General features: G+C 54.2%; 1 protein-coding gene across 4 annotated transcripts in view; it reads left to right on the top strand.

Annotated features, from left to right (window-relative positions):
• Nucleotides 1-366: 366 nt before the first annotated feature.
• Nucleotides 367-11,024, top strand: part of EDA (ectodysplasin A) — a 79,257-nt gene continuing 68,599 nt past the window's right edge. Inside the window, exon 1 of one of the 4 annotated variants that reach the window (XM_069811623.1) lies at nt 367-777. In XM_069811623.1, coding sequence (XP_069667724.1) covers nt 481-777 — 297 coding nt within the window. In that variant the 5' untranslated portion in view covers nt 367-480. The remainder of the gene's footprint in view (nt 778-11,024) is intronic. The other 3 variants (XM_069811621.1, XM_069811622.1, XM_069811620.1) reach the window with 3 other exon arrangements.

Below are 11,024 nucleotides of genomic sequence, written 5' to 3'. Positions count from 1 at the left end.
GGGGGGTGTGCGCGCGTGTGTGCGCATCCCACCCCATCCTGTCTGTGAGCTCCCAGCACCCGCAACACCTTGTGCCCCCAAAAAACCGCATCGTCCCCCGCCAGCGGCCGCAAAATAAAGGCTGCCGGGAGGAGCGGCGGCGGACGTGACATCTTTCTACCGGTGTCCGTCCACCCCTCCATCCCTCCATCCCTCCATCCCTCCATCCATATCCCTCCATCCCTCCATCCCCGCGCCCCCCCCCCCCGCCCTGCCCCGCTCCCTCCCGCCGGCCGCGCACCGCAGCGGGGGCGGGGCGTGTCTCCGGCGGCCTCTTGGCCCCGCCCCCCGCCCGGAGCCCCGCCCCCCGCCCGGAGCCCCGCCCCCCTGGCGGGGCGCTGGGGCGGCCCCGGCCGCGCAGCCCCCGCGGCGGCCCGGCGCGCCCCGGCCGAGCATGGAGCAGTAGCGGCTCGGCGCCTCGCCGCTCCGGTACCGCCGGCCATGGGGACGGAGCGCAGGGGGGAGGCGGCGGCCGAGCCCCGCGGAGGCTGCGCCTGCGGCGGCGGGGGCGGCGGCGGCGGGAGCTGGCGGCTTTTCCTCGGTTTCTTCGCGCTGTCGCTGGCGCTGCACGTCCTGACGCTGGGCTGTTACCTGGAGCTGCGCTCCGAGCTCCGCCGGGACCGCGGCCCCCAGCCCGCGGCTCCGCCGCGGCGGGACGGAACGGCGGCAGCACCGCCGGGTTCCCCGGCCGCCGGCCGGCCGCAGAGACCCGCCGAGGGAGCGGAGAGGCGCCAGCAGGTGGGTGCCGGGCCGGGGGGGGGGGGGCGAGGGGGGGGACACCGCACTCGGAAAAAGGGTGGGAAGGGTGGAGAAAGCCCCAGAGCGGCGCTGGCGGGAGTTAAGTTTGGGGAGAACTTGGTTTGCTTTGCCTCGGCTGGAAAGCGTGGAGGGGCGGCCGGTGCTGCGGGGGGTCTCCGAGGGGCTGCCGGGGGCCGGCCGCGCTCCACCTGCTGCTGCTGCTGCCCGCCGCTGTCCTGTCGCTCTGTCGGGACAGCCCCGCCGTGTCGGCTCCGCTCCCGACAGCCCGGCCTTTGCCGCGGGGGAAGAGCGCGGGGTTGGTGCCCGGGACAGCCCCGGGCGCTCCTCAGCCATCGGCGGGGGTCTCCTCCTCCTCCTCCTCTTCCTCCCTGCGACCCCGCGGCTGGAGAGCTCTGCACAGCTCAGCTTTAAACCCGCTCCTCCGGCCCACCGCCTTTTACGGTGCAAATCCTGTTCCCTGCACACCACTGCTCCCCTCCTGGGGTGGTTTTGATTATTTCATTTTTTTTTTTTTAATTTCTTTTTTTTTTTACCACCCCCCCGCCCTTGCCCCGCAACCAAGATGCATCAGCCTTTTTTAGGGGTGTGTCCCCCCCACCCCCCGTCCCTTGCCCCCCAAACTGTGCAGGACAGGTTGGCTTCTGCCTCCAATTTTCCTCGCTGGCGTAGGGAGCCCCTGGGAGCGGTGGTGCCCGGGGGGGCTCGCCTGTCCCGAGAGCCTCTGGGAGAGCAAGAGCGGAGCTGGGGCCTCCGCTCGCAAACTTAGCTCATTTTTTCCAGGCACGAAACCTCGCTGCGAGCAGGATAAGCTGGAGGAAGGAGTTTCCTCCCCTTTGAGCCTCGCGAGCGGACGGCCCGCTCCCCAAAGGTGCTGGGTGGCTTTGCTGGGGGGGGGGGGATCCCGGGGGTCAGGGGGGAGCGGAGACCCAAAGCCCTGCCTCAGCACCCCGGCAGTCCTTGCCTTGCTGGTTATCAATGCACGGCGGGGAGAAGGAGGGGGGGGGCAGGACAAAAATAGCTTTGATAAAGCTGCGAGTTTGGAAACTCTTCCTCCTACTTGGCAGCGGGCAGCCGTTCCGCTGCGCCGGCCTCGGCTGCTCCCGGGAAAGCCGGGCTCGCGCCTTCCAGTGGGTATTTGGATTCTGCAGCTTCCCATAATAAAATCTAAGTAAGCGTTGAACCGGAGAGAACCCGCACTATCTGGTCATTGCTCCCCCCCCCCGCCTTCAGTCCTTAAGCGGTGTCAGCATAAAGTGAGTCGGAGCAGCTTGATGTCGTGTTGGAATTCTTAGGTTGTCTTGTAATAGCATGCGGCTGAAGTTCCTTTCGTGTTATCGTGCTGGATCTGTTTAGTCTTTAGAGCTCTTCTTTCCAGCGAATGTATAATGAAATACCAGGATAAATAGTTGAGGCATTCATAAATTACAGCGTTAGATAATTTGTCTCTGGATGTGTACGAAGATCCAAGCGTCGCTCGCTACAGCTGACATACTCCAGATAAGGTAATGCTAATTATTTATTTCTTTATTTTACATCTGGCCTGTCAGGCGTAAGATGAAAAATTCTTTTGGACATATTGAAGCAGTTGGTTGTGAGAGAAAGTTTCCTTGTAGTAAGGGCACGCGAAACGCTGAGCTTAATGGGCAGCGTACAGCTTACAGCCTAACTGCTGGCACCGAAAACGCTCTGTTTGGAAACTGGTGCTGTGACAACGTGTAATTAATGTTATTTGTAGTAGTGCTGCTCTCCTGTTTCTCACTGACTTTTCTGCCTTACGGCTCGCTTGAGTCTGTGTGCAGCTAAAAACAACCACCTTCTGTGTCTTAGGATGCTGTGAATATATCCCTTCTGTGATTAAAGCAAGGAAATGAGGTATTTGCAAACAGCCTTATTTAAGAAGTTACTGTCAACAGTGTGAAAAGCTTTGGGGTATGTATGGGGTTCCCAGCTGCTTTCCAGCCAGTAGCAGCCAAGCTGCGCTGCTGCTAAATCCAAAGTGGGGTCCTGTGCACGTGTGTCAGGAGGCAGATGCTTACATAAATTAAGCAGAAATTACTAAATAATTATTTCAAGAGATCCGATCAACGACATCTCTCTCCCAGGGACCAGTCAGGGTCGGGGTGCGTTGGGGGGGTCCGGTGTCCCGATAAAGGCGGTGCTGTGAGCCCTCAAACAGTCCTTTCGCTGCATTTAGCTATGCGAAGTATTTTCAGTAAAGAGGCCGAGTAATGACTGCATGCATTGCGATTGTACAAGCTGATTTTAAAAAACAAAAATATTCCTCTCCCTGACCTTTTTTTTTTTTTTTTATTTCCCTCCCCCCCCTGCTTCCTGACCTGAGGCAGGAGGGAGAGGAGCGGGGGGAAGGATGGGGAGCGATGGTCAGCACCGAGATTTTGGCAGAAATCTCGCCTGGCCACGTGCCAGAAATGACCTCATGACAGGAGTGAGATTTGGCAGCTCGATAACGCCCCGCTTCCCTATCTTACGGGGTAGTCAAATATGTAACTCATTTAAGATACAAGGGCAATTTTTCATGGCAGAGGTTGAGGCATTGTAGTTCACATCTTTGTCCCAGAAGCTGCGCGGCGTTGCATCACCAGTTTGGCTTCGAGATGAAAAGTTTGTTAGTGCCGCTTTAATTCATCAACTGTTCGATTGCTGTCCCTCTGAGATGCGATAGCAGATTTGGGGATCGGTGGTACGTTCAGCCTTGACTGACGTTATAAAATCTAAATAATCCCTTCAGACGGACACGCTGTGGAACACAAAAGTGACTCTGTCGGCGCGTTCGTTAGCGTTCGGCAGGCGCTTCGCTAATGGCTCCGCTCGCGCAGGAGAGGCAGCAGGGTACTACGTACCGCTCATTAAAACACTTTATGCCTAAACTAGATCGTGTTTTGTTGTCAAAAAAATCATCCCTGTAACAGTTGAGCCTCGCGGAGCATCATTTATGTGCTGCTTCTCCGAGCAAGTCCGTGTCGTGCCACGTTTCTGCAAAAACTTGTTTTTCGCAAACGCCAGGCGAAGCGCGTGCCCTCGTGAGTGTCCCGAGACGGGCTTAAAAGTTGCCAAAGTCTGCCTCTTGGAATAAGATCAAATACCCATCAGATCCGACAGATCAAACTCCTTGTGGAGGCCAGGGAGGGCTGTCTGCTTGTCGTGGCCGGGGGCGGCTGCCGAGTCATCCGAAAAAATGCGCTGAGCAGGAATTGGGTTACCAGCGTTTACCTTCACCAGCACCGACGGTGTCTGTTCCCAGGTCTCCACCCCTCGCCTTTTTAACGAGGGACGTACCCGCTTTCGAGAAGCGCTTACGTCAGCATTCTTGGCAATAGCATTGCTTTCCTGGCAGTATTTTTAATTCCACCAAAGCAACAGGTATAAACCCCCTAATTGTTCGTTTCCTTGGTTTTCTTCCTTCTCCCACCTGTATCCCTCCCTCTCCTGAAGCAGCAGTCAGGGTCCTCCTGTTCCAGCAGTCGTTAGGCAGTACACGGCCCCGTTAATTTATATCTGCCTTCTAAAAGCCTGCTTGCTCATTTGATAAGGAAATTACAGGAATAAAGCTTTAGAGGCAAAGTAGTGTTCTGCTTGTAGTCGTGGATAAAGAAATATAGTGAGGGTGTGCAACTTAGTCTATGCACGCTGCTTTTTTTTTAATATTTAGTAAAAATGGATAACTGGCTTTACTTGAGGGGGAGGTAGGAAAAGATTTAGGGAGTAATATATAGGTTTTTCTCTGTTCCTGGTCGGGATGCCCTGGCAGAGTAATTCTTGGTGAATTATTTGGGTGGTTTCACCTGGAGAAGGGCTGTGGCATGTTGGCCTCTAACCGGCTGTGGGAGAGGGCCGTTGGTTGTAGAGGACAGACGGACATCGCGTTGTCTTTCACACTCAGTCTGTTGTCCACCCTCTGCCACCCAGGGGTCGTAACGGAAAATAGGGAATTGTGGCCAGGTACTTGCTGCTGTCCGTTCTCAGAATAATTGTACGGTAACTTCTCAAACTAATGTTGCCAGTCCAGTGTAAGTAGCTCTGTACCGAAATGGAGTTTTGAGGGTTGGTCGGAACACCTTGGCAAGACTTACACAGTGTAAAAGCAGAAGGGTGTTAGTGCTCAGCCATGAGGGGACCTTGGTGTCTTTTGCCTCACTAATGTGAAATTGCAGTTATTTTGCCCTTTCTTCTCGATTCCAGCTCCAGAATAAAAGGCAGCCTTCAGGAGCGATTTGCACAACATGCTCTCAATGGGTCTAAAAGGCATTAAAGCCGCTCCAGAGACTTCTCCCTCCCCGAGCATACCTCGAGCTCAGCCACGCACGTTCATCCCCGCGTCCGGTTCCCGCACCCCGAGCCGGGAGGCTGCGCCGGCGCGTGATGGATCGGGGTCGAGCTGAAACCCGACGGCACGCTGAAAGCTTTGAGCGGAGGGTCTTGTTGGAAACGCTTCTCCAGCGTTAGCCCCCTCCGAAAGCAGCCTCTGCGCGGTGCCCTGCGGGGCACTAACCTCGAAAGACCCGGTCAGGGCTCCTGCTTTGGGGTTTCGTGACTTCTGATCCCGGCGTAGTGGAAACCCCGGGTCTCCGCAGGCAGAGGGAAGATGGTGTTTAGGGATGCGCTTCGTGGTGGGTTTTCCCTCGAATTAGACTTGGCGGTCTTGGTTGTAGCTGGAAGAAGCTCTTACAGGGCAATAAAGGGAGACCGCAGCGCGCTATCTGGCTAATAACTCGTCAGGGCTCCGGTAACCTTCATGCACGTTTGAACGGTGCCCATCCCTCGACAGAGAGGATAACATTCCTGAGGCTGCGCGAGGTTTGGGGTCTGTGCCGGGAAGAGGGGGCTGCAGCGGGGTTGCCTGATACCAAATAGAAAACATATTTCTGCTACTATGCCTATGAATATTCTGTGCAAAATCTGGCATGAGTATTATCAGCTCCTCCTTTGAAAAAGAAAATGGTACAGAATGGCAGCAGCTGCTGGGGACGCTGCATTAATTGGAAAATTTGGGGTACAGCATGAGCTTCGCCCCGAGTCTTTGAGGTGCATCCCTGCATGTGCCAAAGGTTTAACTCCCGGCGTGCGGAGGAACCGGGCACCTTCCTACCCTGCCGGCTTCGGGGATTTATGGTGCCGCATGGGTGCGTTTCGTTCTGCCTCCTGACATCGAGCAGGCGAGACGGACGCCGTGTCGTATGCGGTGGGACGTCACCGCTCGCGAGCTGTTTGGCTGCGAAGGCTGGAGCTTTGGAATTCCCCTTTGGAAAGTGGGGGAAACGGTCAGCGAGAAAATAAATAGCTGCGGATCTGGGGTCCCTGAGCGCAGGTTGGCTGCGGGCGCATCTCGCCAGGGACGCCCTCAAAGTGCTGGGGATGCTGGTGAGAATAGTGAGGAGGTGTTAAAAAAAAAAAAAAAAAGAAAAAAGAAAAGAAAAATCTTCCATCTAGGAGAGAAGCAGCAGTAGGAAAATATGAAATATATTTTGCAACTGCTATGTCAAAGCTTGTGTCGACATCAGGCGGATTATCTACCCCGGGGAGAGCGCAGGCAGCCTCGCTCTGTGGCCAGTGGGGGACAAGGATGAAGTTAATTCAGCGACGCACGGGAGGGAGGACAGGCTCCGGCTCACGGAGGAACGCGGGGATGCCGGTATCTTGTTGGAGACAGAAAAACGCAGGAGTAACGCATCCCGAGGAGGCCGGCCGGTGGGATGGCGTGAGCGCCGTGTTTCCTTCCTTTCCAGGCTCTTTCCCCTTCCGGAGCTGAGCTTGCCGGTGTATTTTCTTTATTTTTATTTTCTGCTCGTTCCGTCAAGGGTAAATAGTGCAACTTCGTGCAAGGACTAGGAGTTTTTTATCAGCGTTTATTGAACTCCTTGATGGAGAACATTGTTGCTGCCAAAGTAAGTGTTTGACCGACACGTGACCGAAGTTGCTGGGTTTTTCCACAATTTTTAGATGAGTTAACTGGCAAACGCTCAAACCTGTGTTTTTAAGAAGGCTCAGTGGCATTCCAAAGTTATCTTTCACTTAACCTCAGAGTACGTACTGCTTTATATCAAACCGATATTATTCTAACCTTTTAACATTATTTTTCTTACCGCATAATACTATAAATCTTCTCTGCTCTTCCATACACATGTAGTATCTTGTAATGCTAATTAAACTGCACATTATCCTAATTTTGCTCTCATACTAATCCAATATATTTTTCTTGACTGGAAGCCAAACCCTGAGAGCTTCGGAGCATGCGAAGCTCCCATTCCAGTCTTATTATATGTTAATGACTTTATATTTTAGTATCTTTCAACACTTTAAGAGGATGTTATTTTTAGAGGTGTCTGGCTGCGAAAGGTAACCCGTGTGTGAGAGGCTGAGGGTTTTTTGTGAACGTGAAGCACTAAGCAAGCTCTGTGCAGTGAGTAAGTGGTAAGCGTGTCTCTGAAGATGTGTAATCTGTCAGAATTCATTGTGCACAAGTACAAAATTACAGTGAGATTTGGATGCAATTTTAAAATAGTTAACTGTCTTTATAGGAGAGGAAAATAAAACCCTTGCCTAGACTGTTACATGTTGCAGTTGTAAGTGCTCTCTTGTTAAACTCTTGGGGAAACGCACTGTTTTTGTATGCTAATGGTGCTGATGCCAGTTGGGCCTGAATGCTACTATAACAGAAATAATTACTCGCAGATGGGTGGATATTAAAATGAGCTCTTTCCATAAGCCCAAATAAAATTCTGTTGTAAGTGCAAAGTACTAAATATGCAAGACTGTATTGAAGAAATGCCAGTGCTGTAATGTATTCCAAATGGCAAGTGCCAGCATCCTCCTGCTGAAGCTGCACCTCGGCTGCAGCTCGTCGTTCCCCGGTCTATCTGCGCTTCCTCCGAAATGGCTCTCGCAGCAGGAGAAACAGAACAGCAACTTGAAATGATATGTAAATCTGCAAGCGATTTAGCTCCGCGCGCTGCGCCTCCTGTCTGCGCGGGGAAAGGAGGAATACCGTGCAAAGCTGAACCCTGCCTCCAGCGCTTCCTTCTGGGTCGCGTTCATTCCGGAGGCCTAAATGCATCGGGAAAAGCGGGGGAGGCTGGCGGCGGGCATCGCGGTGCGTGGCTTTGCGGCGGTGGGCGTTGCACGGCATGTGGTGTTGCAGGGCTTTGCAGTGGTGAGTGTTAAGCGGTGTGGCATGGCGTTGCAACAGCTGGCGTTGCAGGGCATGGCGTGGCATGGCTTTGCAACAGCCGCCATTGCAGGGCATGGCGTTGCGTGGCATGGCATGGCGTGGCGTGGCAGCAGCCGGCGTGGCGTGGCGTGGCAGCAGCCGGCGTGGCGTGGCGTGGCAGCAGCCGGCGTGGCGTGGCGTGGCAGCAGCCGGCGTGGCGTGGCAGCAGCTGGTGTGGCGTGGCGTGGCGTGGCAGCAGCTGGTGTGGCGTGGCGTGGCGTGGCAGCAGCCGGCGTGGCGTGGCGTGGCAGCAGCCGGCGTTGATCGGCGTGGGGTTGCGCGGCGTGGCTTTGCAGCAGCCGGCGTTGATCGGCGTGGGGTTGCGCAGCTTTGCAGCAGCGGGTGCTGCGTGGCACGGCGTGGCTTCGCAGCGGCACGGCGTGGCGTGGGGTCGCGGCCACTGCGTGTTGTTGAATTTGCGTGGTTTTGCAGCAGGACCTGGGAGGAGGAGAGGCCTGGGGAAGGCTCACCCCCCCTGCCCCTCCTGGCAGAGCTGCCTCTAGTTCGATGGGCTAAATTTGGGCGAGCGCAGAGCTGCCGGCCAGCCACGCGAACGATGGCAAACGTGGCTTTGCAAGAGGAGGCCCTCCCGGTCTCTGCTGCTTTGACCTCCTTTACAAGAGGCCGGGTGTCCCAGGAGCAGCCCCTTGGTGACAAAGCAGGGTAAATACCCGATCCCCTGGGGCAGTGGGCTGGCTGCCTTTAATCCCTCTTTGCAATTCATTTTTGCTCCGTGTTTTAAATCCCTCTTGAGGCACATAACAAGGTGGAAGGGGGAAGACGGTGGGAAAGTTTCTTGAGCCAGCGCTTGCAGCAAAATCCACCTCGGAGCGTGTAACAGCTCTGTAACTGTAAATTATACGGGGGGGGGAAGAGTTGGGGAGCTGCTCTGTCGGGGTGAGGGGGCCAAAGCTGAGCCACGTCCCTGGTGGCTCCGGCTCCAGGCTCGGACCAGCGCTGATGCTCCTGGCCCTGCTCCGGGATGTCCTGTGGTTTTTCGGGTCACCCCATGATAGTTGAGCTGGGTGCTGCCGCTCCTGCACCCTTTTCCCTTGGATAAACCTCCTCAACCTTCTCAATCGGCGGCTCTGTTGTCCTGTCCCTTCTCTGTTTTCCGTTTCTTATCTTGAGGAGCGCAACGGTGGCGTTCCTCCTCGGAGAGCATCTCCTCCGTCCTTCGCTCCCCGGCAGCGGGAGGTGGTCCGTGCTCCCTTACCCAGGGACCCTCCGTCATCAGTGCTGCCCCCAGGAGTACGACGTGCGTGTCTCAAAGGAGTGCTATCCCTTGGCTTTTGGTTTTTCTGTTGTTCTATCCCACGTTCTCCATCGCCCTTACAGTCAGCGTTTCTCTATAGGTCGGCACGTGTGGGTTTTTTGTTTTTCTCTGTGAAAAGAACCCAACCAACGCTAAGCGCTTGCAACAGGAGAAAAGATGAGACCAGTGCTCCTCATGGTAGGTCCTGTGCTGGAGCAAGAAAATGGGTATTTAGGCTATGTTGACTGCAGATGCTCATCTGGTCCTGCTCCCTCCGGGGGCAGCCCTGGTGAGGAGGGGGCTGCTTAGGGAAGAGAAAATAATGTCATTCATCCAGATACACAGCAAACACCTCATTTGCTTCAGTGGCGAGAAGACATAAATGCAGTGTACCTTGTCCAGCGGGGGGGGGGGGGGGGAATCTTTGGCTTCTTCCTTTCATTTTCTCATCCGTGAAGCGGCAGCGGCTTTTCCCGGGTTTCCCAGGGAAGCGTGGGGCTGTGTGGGCACTGCGTGGGGCAGGCACTAACGGCCCGAGCAGGCTTCACGCCATCCTTCCATCTTCTCCGCCTGCTGGGCTCAGTGAAATGAATCCAGGAAATAACTTTGGAGCGATGATTTCCTTCGACCTTGCAAATAAGTTGCTGAGCTACTGCTAACCTTAACCAGCACTTTTTAAAAACTATCCCCTGGGGCAGGAAAATAGGATAAATCATTTAAAGCTGATAGCTGGAATGGTTGCTGACCTGCTGTGACACTGAGAGGACTAAACAGTTCGGACTGAGAAATAAGAGGTTTATTTTTCTTTTTTACTGCGGTTGTGGAGTGCTGCCATTCTGCCTGTCAGTGCATTTCACCTGGATTCTCATCAGGCGATGAGAAACCTGGGGCTGCAGGAGTTAGGAGGGGTGGCGTTTCTGCCTGGAAAGCTTTAATTCTCATGCTCTCCCATAAAACATACCCTATGGCAGAAAAATCAGATCAAAATAGGAATTGCTGGATGTGCAGCTGATGAGGTGTATCTAGAGAGCAGGATGAAAACGTGTAAAGAAAATAGTTGGTTTTTAACTGCAGCTGTTACTATCTTTTTAGTGATAATGAACTAAATTAGTACGTTGGCTGCCTTTGAGCTATGGATAGGCTTGTTGGTGCTTGCTGGGTTTGTGGTGTTAACTCTTGCTGGGAAGCTGGGTGATCCTGGGCGAGGGGAAGCCCTGCTCACCCGCTCCCACCGGGACCGGACTTACCTCTGTGCCTTTGGGGTAAATTGTGGGAGATTTTCTGTTCTGAAGATCGAAAGGAGACCTTTTTTTTTCTTGGGGGGGGGGGGGAGATAAAGCTTAAAGATGGTAATTGTCATTTTTAAAGGATTAATGTATCTTCTTTTTAGCAACACCTTTTTTGCTGGCTTGGGGTTTTCTTCTGTTTCCTCTGTTGTTGAAAGGAGTTGTTTTGACTCAGAATATGGCTCGTGCACAGATTCCGGGACTGCGCAGAACTTGGTATTATCCGACAGAATGAGCTTACCTGGAAAGTGCAGCTGTTTTACTGGTGATGCTGTGCTTTAATTCCAGCTCCTCGGGCAGCGCAGCAGGATTGTTGTGCTGCTGGTCCTCTTCGGTGGCTGCTGACCCATCTGCATCCCTTCCCAAAGGCCCCTTTGTTTTGCAGGTCCTGGAACTTAATTTTGAAAGCCCAAAGGTACGAGTAAACTGCACGTGAAAGATTTGAGCTCAGATCTGGGGA

This window comes from Haliaeetus albicilla, chromosome 23, assembly GCF_947461875.1.
Source record: "Haliaeetus albicilla chromosome 23, bHalAlb1.1, whole genome shotgun sequence".
Lineage (NCBI taxonomy): Eukaryota > Metazoa > Chordata > Aves > Accipitriformes > Accipitridae > Haliaeetus > Haliaeetus albicilla.
Note: the sequence above shows the minus strand (reverse complement) of the source record. Positions and strands in the feature narration are given on the sequence as shown.